This window comes from Eriocheir sinensis, chromosome 29 (assembly GCF_024679095.1).
Source record: "Eriocheir sinensis breed Jianghai 21 chromosome 29, ASM2467909v1, whole genome shotgun sequence".
NCBI lineage: Eukaryota > Metazoa > Arthropoda > Malacostraca > Decapoda > Varunidae > Eriocheir > Eriocheir sinensis.
In genome coordinates, this window is record NC_066537.1 from 7,782,970 (window position 1) to 7,801,730 (window position 18,761).

The 18,761-nt window shown below is 46.7% G+C and overlaps 1 protein-coding gene across 4 annotated transcripts in view; it reads right to left on the reverse strand.

Annotated features, from left to right (window-relative positions):
• LOC127004939 (myosin-11-like) overlaps nt 1–12,008 on the reverse strand; it is a 54,265-nt gene extending 42,257 nt beyond the window's left edge. For 2 of the 4 annotated variants that reach the window (XM_050873233.1, XM_050873234.1), the window contains exon 1: nt 11,799–12,007. In XM_050873233.1, the coding sequence (XP_050729190.1) occupies nt 11,799–11,947 (149 nt within the window). In that variant the 5' untranslated portion in view covers nt 11,948–12,007. Of the gene's footprint in view, nt 1–1,330; nt 3,005–11,798 lie in introns of those variants that run through there. The other 2 variants (XM_050873232.1, XM_050873235.1) reach the window with 2 other exon arrangements.
• Nucleotides 12,009–18,761: the final 6,753 nt, after the last annotated feature.

Consider the following 18,761-nt stretch of genomic DNA (forward strand, 5'->3'; position numbering starts at 1 on the left):
TAGTCTGTGAGCTTGCTGTCTGTCTGTGTGTCTATCTAGGGCTTGTTTTTTGTTTGTCTGTACCCTTGTCTGTTGTCTGTGAGCTTCCTGTCTGTCTGTCTATTTGAGGTCTGTTTTTGCTTGTCTGTACCCTTGTCTGTTGTCTGTAAGCTTCCTATCTGTCTGTCTGTCTATCTGGGGTCCATTTTTTGCTTGTCTGTACCCTTGTCTACTGTCTGTGAGCTTCCTATCTGTCTGTCTGTCTATCTGATGTCAGTTTTTGCTTGTCTGTACCCTTGTTTGATGTCTGCATGGCGCTTTCTCTCTGTCTGTTCATTAGGCGTCTGTTCTTGCTTGTCTGTACCCTCGTGTGCTGTCTGTAAGCTTCCTATATGTCTGTCTGTCTGATGTGTGTATGGCTCTTTCTGTCTGTCTGTTCAATAGGCGTCTGTTCTTGCTTGTCTGTACCCTCGTGTGTTGTCTGTAAGCTTCCTGTATGTCTGTCTTTGATGTGTATGGCTCGTCCTGTCTGTCTGTTCATAAGGCGTCTGTTCTTGCTTGTCTGTACCCTCGTGTGTTGTCTGTATTCCTCGTAAGTGTCTGTCTAGGGTTTATTTTAAGTCTGTCTGTGGTCTCTTCAGTGGCGTATCGGTCGTTCTATACATATCTCAACACCTGCAAAATCTGTGAGTGTACTTTTATATTTTTCATGCTGGCCTGTATTTTTTATTTTTATTTTTACAGCAAAGGAGACAGCTCAAGGGCGCACACACACACACACACACACACACACACACACACACACACACACACACACACACACACACATAAAAAAAAAAGCCCGCTACTCGCTGCTCCTAAAAAGATTACAGAGTGGCCCCAAAAGAGAGGTCAGTTCAGGGATATATAATTCAAGGATATACAATTCAATCCATCTACTTCTGTGTCTTTCTGCATCAGTCTGTACTTTTTTTTCTTATTATCTTCCTGTCTATGCCTGTCCAGTGCTTGGCTTCACAATGGGCGTGGGTGCCTGGCTTACAGTGGGCGTGTGTGTGTGTGTGTGAAAGGCTTACAAAATCGTGGGTGCTTAGAATTGCAGTGGAGGCGTGGGTGAGGGCGTGTGGGCGTGGGTGCCTGGCTTACAGTGGGCGTGTGTGTGTGTGCAAGGCTTACAGAATCGTGGGTGCTTGGAATTGCAGTGGAGGCGTGGGTGAGGGCGTGGGGGCGTGGGTGAGGGCGTGTGGGGGTGGGTGAGGGCGTGTGGGCGTGGGCGATTTAGTAAGACGTATACCTGTCCTCCACACCCCTTTATCCCTGTCTACCTGTCCATTCATTAGCAGAGCATTACCTGAGGGGCGTGCATGGGTGTGGCGTGCATGGGTGTGGCGTGGAGGGCGTGGGTGGCGCGGGGCCGGGCGGGGTGATGGCTGTCCGCCCCCCAGCGCCAACATGGAACATGGCGTGGGCGTGCGAGCGAGCGAACGGCCGGGCGTGGGTGCTCTGGCTTGCTGGCGTGGGTGGGTGGGTGGCTTGGCAATGGGCGTGGGTGACTTCAAACGGGCGTGAAATATAGGCTTGCAGTGGGCGTGGGTGCTTGTGGTTGAAGTAGGCGTGGGTAGCTTCAAACGGGCGTGGGTGACAAGCTTGAAGTGGGCGTGGGTGCCTTCAAACGGGCGTGGGTGCTTGTGCTTATGGGCGTGGGCGTATCTAGGCTTGCAGTGGGCGTGGGTGCATAGCCTTAGACTGGGCGTGGGTGTGAAGCCTTATACTGGGCGTGGGTGCCTGACTTGCAGTGGGTGTGGGGGCGTGTGTGTGCAAGGCTTACAATATCGTGGGTGCTAAGAATTGCAATGTGGGCGTGGGTGAGGGCGTGTGAGATTTAGTAAGACGTATATGTGCTTGGAAATACAGTGAAGGCGTGTGTGTTGGCGTGGGTGCAATACTAACCAGCAACACAAAAACAACAGGAGCCACAGCAACACAAAACTAGCCTCAGATCCACGCCACGGTGTTGAGAGAGGAACAACACAAGGATGGCCTAAGCAACACAAGGAACTCAACAACCTACTCCTCCTTCTCCTTCTTCTACTCCAGACGCAACACAACACAACACAACGAGGAACACGCAACACCTCGTCCCTTCTACATGGTTCCTTTTCTTTGGGTGTTTCTGGGTTGTTTTGATTTGTGTTGCCTTGTTATTGTTTTTCTTTTGTTGTTCACTTCATTTGGTTCTCTTCATGGTTGAGTTTTTTTTCTTTGTTTTTCTTTGTCTTTGTTGGTGTTTCTTCCTCTCCGTCTTTCTCTATCTTATTCTTTAGGTCTTTTCATGGTTCCTTTTTTTCTTATCTTTATTTCTATCTTTGTTTCAGTCTAGTTTTCCACATGATTATTTTCTTTCTTCCTTCCTTTCTCTATCTTTAATCTTTATCAGTGTTTCTCTCTGTCTCTGTCTATCTTTCACTATTTTCCTTCATGGCTTTTTCCTTCCTTCCTTCCTTCCTTTCTTTCTTTCTCTATCTCCAATCTTTATCAGTGTTTCTCTCTGTCTCTCTCTATCTTTCACTCTTCATTTTCCTTCATGGCTTCTTCCTTCCTTCCTTTCTTTCTTTCTTTCTTCCTTTCTCTATCTCCAATCTTTACCAGCGTCTCTATCTCTATATCTCTATCTCACTAACCTCCTCATCATGGAAACGTATACAAGATAAAAGAGGTCACAGCAGTTCAAAGCCTCAGGTCACGTCAGGTCACATCAGGTCAGGTTAAGTTAGCTCAGGTCAACGCAACACAAATCTAGCAGCCATGGCAACACTCGCAACACTCTTGACTCACAACACTAGGCCTGGAGGGGGTGAGGGAGTGGGTGCAGGCGGGTGACGGCGGTGGTGGTGGTGTTACCGCGCATCCTCTTCTGCGCACCACCACTAAAAAACAACAACAACAACACTACTGGCGGGTTCCAATGTCTGTATGACCGCCCGCCTCTCCTCTCTCCTCCAGACTGGTTGGTTGGTTGGTCCGTCCCCTCTCTCTCTCTCTCTCGGCGGCAGCATCCCTCCTCTCCCTCCCATCTGTGACAATCAATGGCGCTTCCTCGTATCCTCGCTACAGGGCCCCAGAGATGCCACGCGCGCAGCATCCCGCCTCTTCTCCCCTCACTTTCCTCGCGTTTCCCCTCTTCCACAGCGATACTTTCCCCTCGCACAGTCTTATTTTCCCGTCTTCCTTCGTCTCGCTTCCCCTCATCCTTCCCCTTCTTACACTTCATTTTCCCCTCTCCCACCTCCCTATTTTCCCTCCCTAACAGTCTTTACTTTTCTGTTCCCTTTCCCCTCATCCTTCCCCTTGCTTTCCCTTCTTACACTTCATTTTCCCCTCTCCCACCTCTCTATTTTCCCTCCCTTACAGTCTTTACTTTTCTGTTCCTTTCCCCTCACCCATTTTCTCCTCTGATACCCCTCTCCCACGGTCATACTTTCCCCTCTCCCACTGTTTACTTTTCCCCTCTCTCACCCTTCACTTTCCCCTCTCTCCCCTCGTTTTTCCCGTTTCCCCTCTCCCACCTATTACTTTTCCCCTCACTTTCTCCCCTCTCCTACCTCTAACTTTCCCTTCTCACGGCACTCATTTTTCCCCTCTCTCTCAACCCCAATTCTCCCCTCTCACAGTCCTTGTTCTCTTCCCCTCTTCCAACTCTTACTTAAATCCCATCTTCCAGCACTCTCTTTCCCCTCTCCCAAAACTCTCTTTCCCCTCATTTCCCCCCTTCACAAGCTTCAAGAACACAAACACCCATTCCTATTCTTAACTATCCCATATATACATAAAAAAATCAACCCCTCACTCTCCCATCTTCCAGTACTCTCTTTCCCCCCTCCCTCCCCTCTCTCAACACACTCTTTCCCCCCATTCACAAGCCTCAAGAACACAAAAACTTATTCCTGCTCTTAACTATCCCATATATACATAAAAAAAATCTACCCCTCACTCTCCCCTTATCAAAGAACAGATGTCACTTTCCCGACTCTCCCCTTCCTCACACTCTTCTCTCAAACAGCAGATAAGATGCGCTCCCCTCTACTCTCCCCTTCTCAGACAGCAGATATGATACTCTCCCCTTCCTCTTATTCACCTCAAAAAAGCAGGTAAATTTATCTCCCCACTTTCTGTTCTCTTCCTCTCACTCCCCTCACTCGAAAAACAGATAAGGTAGTCTCCCCTCTTATACTCTCCCCCTTCCCCACATTCCCCTCCCCAAAACTCTCCCCACAGACAAATTACCCTCCCTTCTCTCCCCTTACCCCCAATTCTTCCCCTCTCAAAACTTTCTTACCACGCAGATAAGATAGTCTCCCCTCTCTTCTACTCTCCCCTTCCCCAAAACAACTCCCCAGACAAATTATCCTCCCTTCTCTCCCCCTTACCGTCACTTCTTCCCCTCCCAAAACTCTCTCAACACGCAGATAAGATAGTCTCCCCTCTTCTACTCTCCCCTTCCCCAAAACAACTCCCCACAGACAAATTACTCTCCCTTCTCTCCCCTTTCCTATCACTCCCCTCTCACTCAAAACCCTCTCAAAAAGCAGATAAGATAGTCTCCCCTCTATTCTAATCTCCCCTCTTTATCAACCCGTGATTTTCCCCTCTTCCTCTCTCCCCTTTCCCCTCATTTACCCTCCCCAAAATGTTACTCCCCATCTCCCTCTCTGACAACTAGCTTCTCTCCCCTTTCCCTCTCTTCCTCTCCCCTTACTCTTATACTCCCCTTTCTGACAACCAGTTATTTTCCCTTTTTTCTCCCCTTCCCTTTACTTCCCCCTATCTCCCCTTCCCCTTCACTTACCCCTCTCCCCTTCCCCTCACTTACCACTCTCCCCTTCCCCTTCTCTTTTATCATTATTTTTTTTCTCTCATCCTCTTTCGCATATATTTTACTTCTTCCATCTCTCTCTCTCTCTCTCTCTCTCTCAGTAACACAAAAAACACAAGAAAACAATCAAAACAATAAACGAATCATAGAAAACGGAAACATTTCAACCCCAACTACCCCATTTCTGTACCCCGCGGGCCACTCAGCCAGCGTTACAGAGGGGAGGCGTCACGCTCACTCCGGGGCCCGCCTCTTTACCCTCAGCAGTGCCAAAGAGGAGAGTGCCGCGCCCCTTACTGAGCGTTCTTCCCTGAGGCACCTAAGACGAAGGGAGGCCACATGGAGGAGGTAAAATTAGAAAAGGAAGAGGAGGAAGAGGAGGAGGAGGAGGAGGAAAATGCGTATGTTTGAGAGAGAGAGAGAGAGAGAGAGAGAGAGAGAGAGAGAGAGAGAGAGAGAGAGAGAGAGAGAGAGAGAGAGAGAGACTAAACCTGAAGAATTCGCTCCCAGGAATCAACAATTAGAGTAAGAATCGTATTACAGAAAGAGAGAGAGAGAGAGAGAGAGAGAGAGAGAGAGGAGAGAGTTCCAACATCAACAAACTAAACGCACGCTATAAATTCGTTTCACTGCGCCATTTCTACGCAGTTAGAGAGAGAGAGAGAGAGAGAGAGAGAGAGAGAGAGAGAGAGAGAGAGAGAGAAGAAACACATATGCGGAAGAGAATGAGATAAAAAAATAATTGATAAATAGAGAGATGAACAGAAGAGATAAAAGAGGAAAAGAAGAAATGGAGAAAAGGAAGAAGAGAAATTAAGAAGAGGGAGAAGAAGGATAGGAAGGAATGGATAGGAAAAGAGGAAAAGGATAAATCAAGAAAAGAAAGGATAGGAAGGGATGGACAGGAAAGAAGGCCAAAGAAAAATTAAGAAGAGAAAGAAGAGAAAGGATAGGAAGGGATGGACAGGAAAGAAGGCCAAAGAAAAATTAAGAGAAAGGATAGGAAGGGATAGACAGGAAAGGAGGAAAAGGGACAGGAAGTGGAGGGAAAGAGAGGGGAAAGGGGGAAGAGGAGGAAAAGGTGGAGAGAAAAAGAGGGGAGAACGTTAGAAAAGAGAAAAGAGGAGGAAAATGAAGATATGAGAAAAGGAAGAGAGGGGAAAAGAGGGTAAAGAGGAGACGGTGAGGGGAAGGAGGAAAATAAGGGAAAGGGGAAGAAGGAAGGGGAAGAAAGAAGAGGCGAGGGGAAAGAGGAGGAAAATAAGGGAGAGGGGAGGAAGGAAAGGGAAGAAAGAAGGTGGGAGGGGAAAGAGGAGGAAAATGAGAGGGGAAGAAGGAAGAGGGAAGGGAAAGAAGGAAGGGGAAGAGGGGAAGAAAATAAGGAAGAGGGAAGGGAAGAAGAGGAGGGAAGGGCAAATAGGAAGAAAATAAGGAAGAGGGGAAGAAGGAAGAAGAAAGGAGAAGAAGGATGAGGGAAGGGGAAGAGGGGAAGAAAAGAAAAGGAAGGGAAGAAGGAAGGGAAGGGAAGAGGGAAGAAAATAAGGAAGAGGGAAGGGAAGAAGAGGAGGGGAGGGAAAAGAGGAAGAAAATGAAAGGGGAAGAAAGAAAATGGAAGGGGAAGAAGGAAGGGGGAAGGGGAAGAGGGGAAGAAAATAAGGAAGAGGGAAGGGAAGAAGAGGAGGGAAGGGGAAGACTGGAAGAAAATACGAAGAGGGAAGGGAAGAAGAGGGAAGGGGAAGGGGGAAGAGGAAGAAAATAAGGAAGAGGGGAAGAAGGAAGAGGAAAGGGGAAGAGGGGAGGAAGGGAAGGGGAAGGGGAAGAGGAAGGAAGAGGAGGGAAGGGGAAGAAGGAAGAGGGAGAGGGAAGAGGAAGAGGGGAAGAAGGGAGAGGGAAGGGGAAGAGGGGAAGAAGGGAGAGGGAAGGGGAAGAGGGGAAAGAAGGGAGAGGGAAGGGGAAGAGGGGAAGAAGGGAGAAGGAAGGGAGGGGAAAACCAAGGTCACACCCACACTCAGGAATAGGTGCCAGAATTAGTCATCCCCTTCCCACCCACTCTCCTCCCCCTCCCCTTTCCTCCCCACATCCCCCCCCCACCCTCACCTCCCCTCGCCCTCATACCTTTCCCCTCTCAAAGTTGACAGGTAAGTCCGGATACACCTGGCAGAGAGGAGGAGGAGTAGGAGGAGGAGGAGGAGGAGGAGGAGGAGGAGGAGGAAGAGGCACCATGATGTCTACTAAAGCCTGCGAGAGAGAGAGAGAGAGAGAGAGAGAGAGAGAGAGAGAGAGAGAGAGAGAGAGAGAGAGAGAGAGAGAGAGAGAGAGAGAGAGAGAGAGAGAGTACTGCACTTTCCTCCTCCTCCTCCTCTTCCTCTTCTTTTTCCTTTAATTATTTTTCATTTTCTCCTCTTTTCTATTTTCTTTTTGCCTATACCCTCGATCTTCTCTCTCTCTCTCTCTCTCTCTCTCTCTCTCTCTCTCTCTCTCTCTCTCTCTCTCTCTCTATATAATTACTATCTTCCTTTTATTTTATTTTTATTTCTGTGTCTGTTGCTTCTCCCTTCCAGTTTATTCCTTCTTCTCCTCCTCCTCCTTTCGTTCCTTTCTCCCATCATTCACTCATACATTGTTATCTATTTCTGTCCTTCCTTCCTTCATTAATTTTTTTTCTTCCTTCCAGTCTTTATTTATACAGCGCTTCCTCTCTCTGTCCGTCCTTTCTCTTCCTCTTCTTTTTCTCTTCCTTCCATTCTTCATTCATACAGCAATTTCCCCTTTCTGTCCTTCCTTTATCTTTCTTTCCTTCCTCTCTTCCTCCCATTCTTTATTTATACAGCAACTTCTTTTTCCTGTCCTTCCTTTCTCTTCCTCCCATTCTTCATTTATACAGCAATTTCCTCCTTGTCCTTTTCTTCCTTTCATCTCCTCCCTTTCTCCCTCCCATTCTTCACCCATACATCAATTTCCTCCATGTCCTTTCCTTCCTTTCATCTTCCTTTTCTTCTCTTCTCCCTTCCATTCTTCACTTATAGGCCTACAACAATTTCCTCTTTCTCCTTTTCATCTTCTCCCTTTCTCTTCCTTTCCTTCTTCTCTCCCATTCTTCATTTATACAGCAATTTCCTCTCTCTGTCCTTTCCTTCCTTTCATCATCTACATTAATTCTCCCCTGTCCTCCCTTGCTCCTCCTTCCTTTAATCTTCCCTTTTTCTTTCTCCTCCTCCTCCTCCATCACAACCCATCATCATCAAGAGAATTTTTTGGCCCCAGAAGGATGGGTTTTCCCCTCTGCTTTAAATCACTTTGGTCTATGTATCATTTCACTGGGTTATGTATCTTGTTCTGTCGCCAGCCACTGATATGTTGCACCCTCATCACTGCTCTGCCACCACCACCACTAACAACACCATCACCACCACCGCCCAATATTGCTCTCATCACCATCAACACCATTTAATATTAACCTCACCTCCATCATCATCACCACTCAGTATTGCAGTCACCATCATTATCACTGCTCTCAACACCACAACCACCACCATCACTACCACAATCACCCTCACTACCACCAACAACAACAACATCACCACCACCCAATATTGCTCTCATCACCATCAACACCACCCAATATTACCACCACCATTGTCACCACCACCCAGGATTGCAATCACCACCATCATCACTGCTCTCAACACCACCACCACCACCACCATCACTACCACGATCACCCTCACCACCACCACCAACAACAACAACAACAAAATAAATAATGGTAATGATAATGATGATAATGACAATACCAAGATAGCATACAAATTAGGGAAACATTTAGGTATAAAAAAAAAAAATATATTAGTAATGGAGAGTTAAAGAAAAGGAAAGAAGGAAAATTGTAAAAGAGTAAAAGAGAATGGGAGAAGGAAAAATAAAAAGAATGAAGGATATAAATTAAGAAAGAAAGAAAAAGATGTTAGCTCAGAAAGATATTTAGAGAAAAGGAAAGTAATATAAAGCTCAAGAAACAAATACAGCACACTACATCCACAAAAGCAACACATTAAAAGAGAGAAAGAAAAATAAAAGGAGTGAGATAAAAAAAACTAAGTAGGAAAGAAAAAAGAAAAGATGTCTGGAAAAAAAAAGAAAAAAAAAGAAAAAGAAAAAGAAGAAGAAGAAGAAGAAGAAGAACAGAGGAAAATAGGAACACAATCTTGTCAAATAAATACCACAACAAAACCCTCGCCACTTCCTCCCCAAGCCGCGGCACCTCTGTCTCCCCTCGGCCAGAAATATCTCAAGGCTCACACAGCTTGTTTACGCACACTAAATTTCTGCAAGACAACCTGTGCAGCTTTTGGGCTATTTGCTGGCTCCACCGCTGAACACCACCACCACTTCACCCACCACACACAGCTGCCACTCCACCCGCACTCCGCCCACTCATCTCCGCTTTCACACCAACAATTCATAAAACTTACTAATAATACTAATACCTCACTCCATACTAGCACTCCACTTTCACTCATCATCACAAATACCACCACAGCAGTGAACATGGCAATTTTTATTTATTTATTTATTTATTTTTACGTGCCAGCCTATAGTGTTGGTAGGCTTTCTTCAGGGGCCTGGATGGTAGTCAGCCCCAGCCCGTCATGGCGCAGGCAAGTGTTTTATAGTGGCGCCATCTTTTCTTGGCTCATGCTGCCCCCCTGAGCTCATTCTTGATTCACTTGGACGGTTTCCTCTAGACAGCATCTGGGTAGTTTTAAGCCACTCGGCAGTGACTGAAAAATCCACAGCAAATTCCCTTAGAAGTTGATATGCCATCAAAATAAGGATTGGGTGTGTACTAATATTATTCAACTTCCATTCCATGTAACATAATGTAAGTAATTTTTTCATTATATAACTCAGAAGCCACCTAAATGTTTTGTAGTTATATAGGCTTTTTTATGTTCTTCTGTGATGCATTTGGGTATGAAAGGAAGAAAAACATAGTAGGAAGTGGAAAGTTAAAGAAAGGAAAGAGAAGGAAAAATGTAAGCTCAGAAAGGAAAAAAAAAAGGTGTTAATTTAGAAAGAGAGAGAAAGATGAAGAAAAAATCACCAGTAATGTATAATGATGATAAATAAACAGTGGTAGTAGCGCTAATATTAACCACATGTCAATATTAAATTCGGTTGGGGATCATTGACATAATTCACATTTTCCTCTGAGGCTCAAAATGCAACTCTTACTCTTTTCCAACAAATTCAAGGTGCATTAACAGCCCACCAAGGTCAGACACGCCCCAAGCTCAGGAAAACGTGCACACTCAGAAACACATATTTCTAGCGGTATCTCGCCCATTAATTTGTGGTTTGACAGCAATAAATTTCTTCACCAGGAAACTGCAAGGAAGTCATAATTTAAACTGTTTGCAGCCCTGACAGAAATGGGCAATAATCGTAACAAGGAAGTTCACTGTGCTGCCTCAAAATTTCATTCATGAGCAACATTAATCTTCCCTGGGTGGTCAAATAAATGCCACTGTTCTGCTGCTGCAACCAGTAACTAAACGACCCACACCAAACAATGTGACCTTGCCTATATAGTAACAGTGGTAAAGTTGGTGACGTACACTAAGGTGCTCATTGCATTGGTGTCCATCTCCATCTCTTTGGCAAGTGTGGTATCTGGGTTGCCACAGAATAGTAACACAGCCCACATCAAATGATAACATAGCCTCAAATGCCCACAAAATGTACAAGAAAGCCCCTTTCAATGGTTAGCAAGCATGTATCCACAGCTATTAGTATGGGGGAATGATATGCTAGCATGATCCTGTCAGTTTAAAATATATTCTGGTTTCCTTTTTGCTACTCATTTTACATACAGTAGTAGATATAGTTAGGTAAGGCTTGGGTTCATTTAAAATATGAGAGGTTAGGTTACAATCCCTATAGCTGGCAAAGAGAAGTCATAATTTCATCCTCAAAATTACACCAGAAGATACACCACTCCAACAAATATAACAGTAACAATGTAGCTACTTCACAGCTCTTCATTTTGATTTCCAAAGATATTTACCGTGATAATATTTCATATGTTACTTTGCTTCTCTAATTTTACTTGAATGCTAAATGTACCGGTACCATGCTAGCAGTGATAAGATCGATGCCAATAAAACAAAATTTATATGTTTACAGGCAAGAGGCTGCCATGATTATTTATTTGGGGTGAGCGAGTGCAATAATGCATAACAAATATGTGTGTTATGCACCTGTACGGGTGCCCTGCGCATCATTAATCCAGCTCCAGACTAAGTTACTATTCACTGGGTCAGGTTGGGGGGGGGGGGGGGTAGTTTAAAACAGCTGTTAACCAATTACACCTTCCATGATATATAATGGTCAGAAAACAGGTACTTTGTCCCCTAACTGTGAATATGAAGGCACAGATTGCATATACCTTTTGAGGCATGGATCAAAGTGAGAGAGAGAGAGAGAGAGAGAGAGAGAGAGAGAGAGAGAGAGAGAGAGAGAGAGAGAGAGAGAGAGAGAGAGAGAGAGAGAGAATATGCACCATCACACACACACACTCAAACCACCTCCTCCACTTACAATACAAATACCAATAGTGCAAATGGGCTAAAACAACATACCCTATCCCTTACTAATAGCAGCACCAACACCAATTATTGTAGTAGTAGTAGAAGGAGGAGAAGGAGAAAAAGTAAAAGGAGGAGGAAGAGATAGAGAAAGAGAAGTAGAAAAAGAAGGGGAAGGACACAGAAGAAGGAGGCCAGCGAGGAAGAGAAAAGCAGGAGGAAGAGGAGAGGAAGAGAAGTAGAAAAAAAGAAGGGGAAATACATAGGAGGAGAGCGAGGAAGAGAAGAAGAAGAAGGAAGAGGAGGAGGAGAAGATGAAGAAGAGGGAGGAGGAGGAGAAGGAATACGAGAAGGCTTACCTGGGTTTGGTTGGGCCTGGGAGGTTCTGGACGGCCGCTGCCACTACCGAGGGTGTCAGCAGCTCCTCCCCGCTCAGCGTCAGCCTCCTCAGCAGGTCCGCATAGTTGAAGCTGACGTCCTCTATCTCAGGGAGCGGTCTGGCAGCCATGGCCCCTCACTGTGCACGTAAAATAGGTAAATTTCACTGTTTTTCTCCTCGTCTTTACTGGTCCTCCGTCAAACCCTCGCGGCTGTTATTGTTCGTCCTTCCAACGGATCACTAAACCGTCACACCTCTACCTTTGAAATTTTATTATGCTATTTGGTGATATTTAGTGCATTTTTCTTGCTTCGTATAATGTTATACGGTGTAGATTGTTATTTTTGTCATACTTTCTCTCTGTAAGATCTTTTAAATTAGGTTTGTGTATATTATTTTGCTCCCAGCCGTTACAGAGACGCGCATGATTCATCATGTTGACTTTTCCTCCTATTTTGAAAGCTTATAGCCTACAGCTTATTTAATGATTGAAACCATATTTTCAATGCTAAAACAATGTGTATAACAGCTGGATTGAATGAGTACTGGAAATTTTATGTATGTGACTGTTGGTTTACATAGAAAACTGTGAACTCAAAGAAAATGAAATTTTTTAATGCTAAACTCCTGTAAGATTACTTTCTACCACTATTTTTGTTGGATTATGATCAGAATTAAGATAAAAGTAAAACTGGGAGCATACGCTATCCCTGCGCGTGGCAGCGGTGCTCACCTCCATCAGGGACAGAGGGCCACACGGCCCGGTGCAAATGAATTTCAGGTTACCACAGCGTACCTTCCCCAGATACCCATTTATCGATATAACAGTAACTTGGTAATAAAATGATTAGAACGTTAAGATTGAGCAAGTCCAGGGTGGGTGGGTGCATGGGTTTGTTTTCGTGTGCTGTGTGATGTTGTAACTGGCAAGCTCATGGGGGTGGGGCGGCGAGGGGACGCAAAAAATGTAAACTGGAGGACCTTTTGCTCAGCGCCGTGGTCGTGGCTGCAGGGATGGTGGGGGAGGGGGGACGGATAACGGTACATAGCTGAAGAAGTATTTACTGGCAGCCTACTCACTCACCGCCGTTCTTAGAGACAGGCGCCAGTTCGAGTCTCCTCGGTAAATGTTTGCGTGTAAGAAAAGTGATAATAAAAAAAGCTGGTGCTGTCATTTCGTCGACTTAACTGTACTCTCGTGGACTTAAAAATGTGGAGAGCAACAAGTTTATTGGATAGTGGATTAGAGTGATAAGAAAGAAAAAAATACCAGAGAGAGAGAGAGAGAGAGAGAGAGAGAGAGAGAGAGTTATGCACACACACACACCTGGTGGGAGAGGGGGAGGAGGAGGAGGAAGGAAATATGAGGTGGAAGGGGGAGGAGAGGGGGAGCGGTTGAGGCCTTGTGTGTGCCCGACGGGGGTTGGGTGTGGGCGAGTGGGTGACGGATGAGGGAGAGGCAGGCCACCCTTGACACTCATAACAATGTCCACAGAGAGGCCTGGAGCGTTCTTAGGCATGGCGGGCGTTGCATTCACATAACTTATCGTCCTCGTGAAGGGTCGAATCTGGCACTCCATCAATTTTGTTCCCATTACGAAGAACGGCAAGCGAAGGCACACACACACACACACACACACACACACACACACACACACACACACACACACACACACACACACACACACACACACACACACACAAGGTTATCAGCTATCAGTGCAGGAGTAAGTTGAATACACACGCTCACTAAAAACTAGCTCACCGGATAGTTATTTTGGGAGAGAAAGATCCAGTTTGCGTGGGGGGGAGCGACTTGGTATACTTATGCGTGTTGGTGTGAGATATAGCCCGGCCTGAGTTGACTTTTCCCCTTCGTCAGTATAGTTTCTTTTTGCTTTTGGACTTAACGGAGCGCGGCAAGTGGTCCTATTGTCCCGGGCACTTCTGGACTTCTTAACAGTATATTTTTTTGCCTATTGCGCCGGTAGGCATCTTCCCGGTGGGGCCTGATGGTCGACCCAAGGCTTCTTCCAGGTGGGGCCTGATGGTCGGCCCAGCCCGTTCTGGCGCAGGCGAGTGTTTATAGTGGCGCCATCTTGCATTACTTCCGTGAGCGACTTCAAGCGGGATTCTTTGAGGACATTGAAGTCTCCTATAGGATTTTTAGGAGCAGTAAGTAGCGGGCTTTTTTTTCATTATTTTTCATTTTTTTTTACGCCCTTGCACGGTCTCCTCTGCTGTAAAGAGAAAAAAAAATAGGTGTCTTGATTAAGTTTGAGACCATATCATCAGACTCTTAGAAGCCTTTGTCCATTTAATCAGTACTTCCGTGAGCGACTTCAAGCTGAATTCTTTGAGGACATGGAAGTCTCTTTGGTGTCTTGATTAAGTGTGAGACCCACATCATGAGACTCTTAGAAGCCTTAGGGCCATATTTTTAAACATTTCTGCGCCCAAGAACGCGTAATTGACTAGTCTCGTGCGAGTTTAGGGCATTTTCAGGGGTACTTTTATGACCCTGGTGGTAGTCTGAGCCTTCTTCTGTACCGTGAACCTAAAAGAACACTCATTAGAACTCGATTAACCTCATTTTTGGCCTTTGTAAATAGTTGGTGTAAGGGCGGGAGCATCTGACAATACCAACTTCAGTCCATCTAATGAGAACTTCCGTGAGCGATTTCAAGCTGGATTCTTTGAGGACATCGAAGGCTAAGAGCGAATCCTGTTTCTTAACGTTTATGATCAAGTTCGAGTCCCCATATTATCAGACTCTTCGTAAGTTTGAGGCCCATGTTCGAGTCCCCATATTATCAGACTCTTCGTAAGTTTGAGGCCCATATCATCAGACTCTAAGAAGCCTTCGTCCATTTAATCAGTACTTCCGTGAGCGACTTCAAGCTGGATTCTTTGAGGACATCGAAGGCTAAGAGCGAATCCTGTTTCTTAAGGCTTATGATCAAGTTCGAGTCCCCATATTATCAGACTCTTCGTAACCTCAGCCAATCTGTTTATAAAGGCTCTCGAATAAGTTGCAGAGGTTTCCATGGGTGGTTTCTTGCCTCGGTGGTAGTTTTGGAGGGCTTCTGCGCTGTGAACCCGACGTATCTCCTCTGTAGCCTTCAAAACCGGTCGTAACAAGAACCCGATATGTTAGATAATTGGAGTTTTGAGTTCCTTAATAACGAGAGGGGCAAGAAAGGCAATGTAGGATAGGGCAGTGCAGGGGAGAAAACAGGAAGGAGGAGGGGAAGTGTTTGAGCAAGCAGGGATCTCTATTGACTAATCTTTACTTTTATCTTTCATAGGAGCGGCGAGTAGCGGGCTTTTTTTTATACTCTTTTTGTTGCCGTGTCCTTTAAGAAAAAAAAAAGATAGAGGCATCACCACACACACACACACACACACACACACACAAGGGGGCGCGGCCTATTCACATCCACTATTTGCACGCCACCTGATCAAGTTTTCGCTTGAGGTTGGTTAATATTTCCTATTCATCATGAAAAGCGAATGTTGGGGAAAGTTTGGTCAGGACTAAAGACATTGCCAACCTCCAACATGGCACAGAAAGGGAAACTTGAAGGTCATCTGATAAATATTAATGAAGTTTGGCAAAGGTGTTTATTGAGCTTATTATCATTAGGTCGTGTGTGTGTGTGTATGTGTGTGCCCCGCCCCCGCTAGCCAGTCACCAGTCAGTCCAGGCCGCGCGAGGAGCCCACCAGCTGATCCATAAACACCTGTGGAGCCGAGTTAGCGCGGCGCCGAACTCGAACTGAGGATCCTGGGCGCGCCATATTTAGCTGGGGGTCCGGACACGGGGCGCGGGTTGAGCACATGCAAGTACGGGCGCCGCCGGGGCTGCCAGGAGTCCATTATCAGAGTGGCAGGCTGGGGGGAAAGGGGCAGAGACGGAGACAAGGGGGCGGAGGTGAGGGGCAGGGGGGCGAGTGTTCCCTTGGAGGCCGCCGCCGTGAATGCCTCCGGTGCATGACGCGGCCGCCAACTCACTCCCAGTCCCTCCTCTCCTCTGCCGCAGTCTGGCGCGCCCCTCGCCCCGGCCACACGCCGCTCACCACCTCCCCGCCCCGCCTCCCCGCGACTCCTCACTCTCTCCTGATCTCCTCTCTCTCCCTTTCGTTCACCCCCTCCTCCTCCCTCCTCCCTGTGTCGCCTTCGGCCCGGCCTCGTAAGGAGAGAACCAACGAAGTCTCCCGGCACGGCTGACGCGTCTGGACTCGCTGCGCGCTCGCTCGCTCTCTCGCTTCCCGCCAAAAGTCATCCAGGAACACCGCCGCATTAGACCTTCGAGATGGCTGACGTTCTCTTCTACGACGACGGGATAATCTTCGACGCTGACGACCCCGACTTCCACCCCACAGACGAGGACGAGGCCAAAATGGGTGAGTGGCCACCTGGGAGTTGAGGACAGGAGCGCGGGAGTGTGAGGGAGAGCGGGAAGGAGGGAGTGAGAGAGGGAAGGGAGGGGGTGGGGAAGTGCATAGGGAGCACTGGGTACGCTGGGACGGCTATCAAACAAGTGCTGCAGGTTATGTACGTCTGTCTGCGAATGTAGCGAGCAACACATCCTTCCCTCAGGGCTTATGGGAACTCTAAAGCCATCCTGAGACATCCTTGCATACTCATAGATCCCGTCCAACATAATAACACCGACGATGAGTGAATGAAACAATGAAATACACATACTTTCCGACTTTTCATCCTTTCCCGCGTGCGCTAGCTGGCCACCCGTCCCTCAGCCTCCAAATCAATCGTGCTTCTGACCCAGCTTAGAGGAGGCAATACTGGCCTTACTAACCCACCGTCAGCAACGTCAAGGACTTCAACACCACCATGGCATCAATGTAAGAGTGTAGCGAGCCCCGAAGCGAGTGTCTGAACCTGAATTAGCGACACGGAGGGCGGTTTAGTGGGCCATATTCTGAAAACATTCCCAAGTACACATATTTGACAAGGCTTTCGTAGGAGCTGTGGGCATTTCCAGGGGTACTTTTATAACCCTGGTGATAGCTTGACAAGGTTTCTGTGCCACGAACGTCAAGAAACACTCCCAAGTACATACATTTTGACAAGGCTTTCGTAGGAGCTGTGGGCATTTCCAGGGGTACTTTTATAACCCTGGTGATAGCTTGACAAGGCTTCTGTGCCACGAACGTCAAGAAACACTCCCAAGTACACACATTTTGACAAGGCTTTCGTAGGTGCTGTGGGCATTTCCAGGGGTACTTTTACAACCCTGGTGATAGCTTGACAAGACTTATGTCCCACGAACGTCAAGAAACACTCCCAAGTACACACATTTGACAAGGCTTTCGTAGGAGCTGTGGGCATTTCCAGGGGTACTTTTATAACCCTGGTGATGGCTTGACAAGGCTTCTGCGCCACGAACGTCAAGGAACACTCCCAAGTACACACATTTTGACAAGGCTTTCGTGGGAGCTGTGGGACATTTCCAAGGGTACTTTTACAACCCTGGTGATAGCTTTCTGTGCCACTAACGTCAAGAAACACGCATGAGAACCCGATTAATCTGCTTCTCGGGCTTTGGAAATAGTTAATGTGAGTGAGAGTCTGGTCCGTCTGAGAACACCGACCGCAACTATGTTTTTTTAACCCTGGCGCCAGACGGTTCTCGATCTCTAGGGAAAGTTCGATGTGTCTGACTTGAGTGTGTCTTTTCGTGGTCTTAGTCATCGCTGGAATCTTCGTTTTGAGGTTAATGGCTGTGTTGGAGGTTGATGGGGTTTGTGTAAGGTTCATGTTGGTTGTGGTGGTGTTGGGAAGGTTTAAAAGTTAGGGTTTGTGGGGTGGTTGTGTGGGGGAGGGAACGGGGAAGGTGCAGCGTTCGTCTCGCCTCCTCTGTTCAAATGTTCACTTTCTATTTATTGTATGTGACGCGGCGGGTGTTGGTGAAGAAGAAGAAGAAGAAGAAGAGGAGGAGGAGGCTTCGGCCGTTCGGCGTCTTGTTGTGTGTGTGTGTGTGTGTGTGTAGCCTACCAAGTTGCATTATTAAGTCAGTTAAGCTCATAATACCTCGTTTTCTCTACTAATCTTACACACACACACACACACACACACACACACACACACGCATACCAAAACAAAAACAGAGTGCATTCGTGCGTTGGTGGCGTTGATTGCATATGTGTGTGTGTGTGTGTGTGTGTGTGTGTGTGTGTTACTGTTTTGGCTCGTGGGGTGCTTGTAGGTGCCCTTGTGTGTGTGTCAAGCAGGTGATATATATAGGAGCGAGGGGACATATTGGAGGAGAGAGAGAGAGAGAGAGAGAGAGAGAGAGAGAGAGAGAGAGAGAGAGAGAGAGAGAGAGAGATGGGGTGGAACAAAAAGGAGGGAAAGTTAGAAAAATAAAGGAAAAAAGGAACGTATTGATGAAAGATAAGAGAAATGAGAGAAAGAGATAAGGAGAGGAGGAAAAGAAGGAAAGAATGAGGGAAGTAGAAGAGAAATGGGACAAAAAAGGAGGGAAAGGTAGAAAAAGGTTAAGAATAAGATGAAAGAGGGAAAAAAGAAAGTATTGATAAAAAAATGAACAAAAATAAGAAGAAAAAGAGAAAAGGAGAGAAGAATAAGAGGAACGCAAGGAGGGAGAGAGAGAGAGAGAGAGAGAGAGAGAGAGAGAGAGAGAGAGAGAGAGAGAGAGAGAGAGCGGAATCAATGCAGCACACCAGTCATACTCGTCATGCTGTCTGTCTTCATCCATTGAGTCATCCATCACACGCCTCAAGTCGCCGCCGGAACTCAAGACAGCAGCTACGAGGGTGTCCCTGGGGGGGGGGTCAGGCGGTCACACGGGGCACGGGGCGGGGCATTGGCACTTCTTGGCACTTCCCGGCGCAACACGAGTGCCTCCTGCGCCTCGTCCAAGAACAATTTCCCTTCGTAATTACAGAGGCGTTAT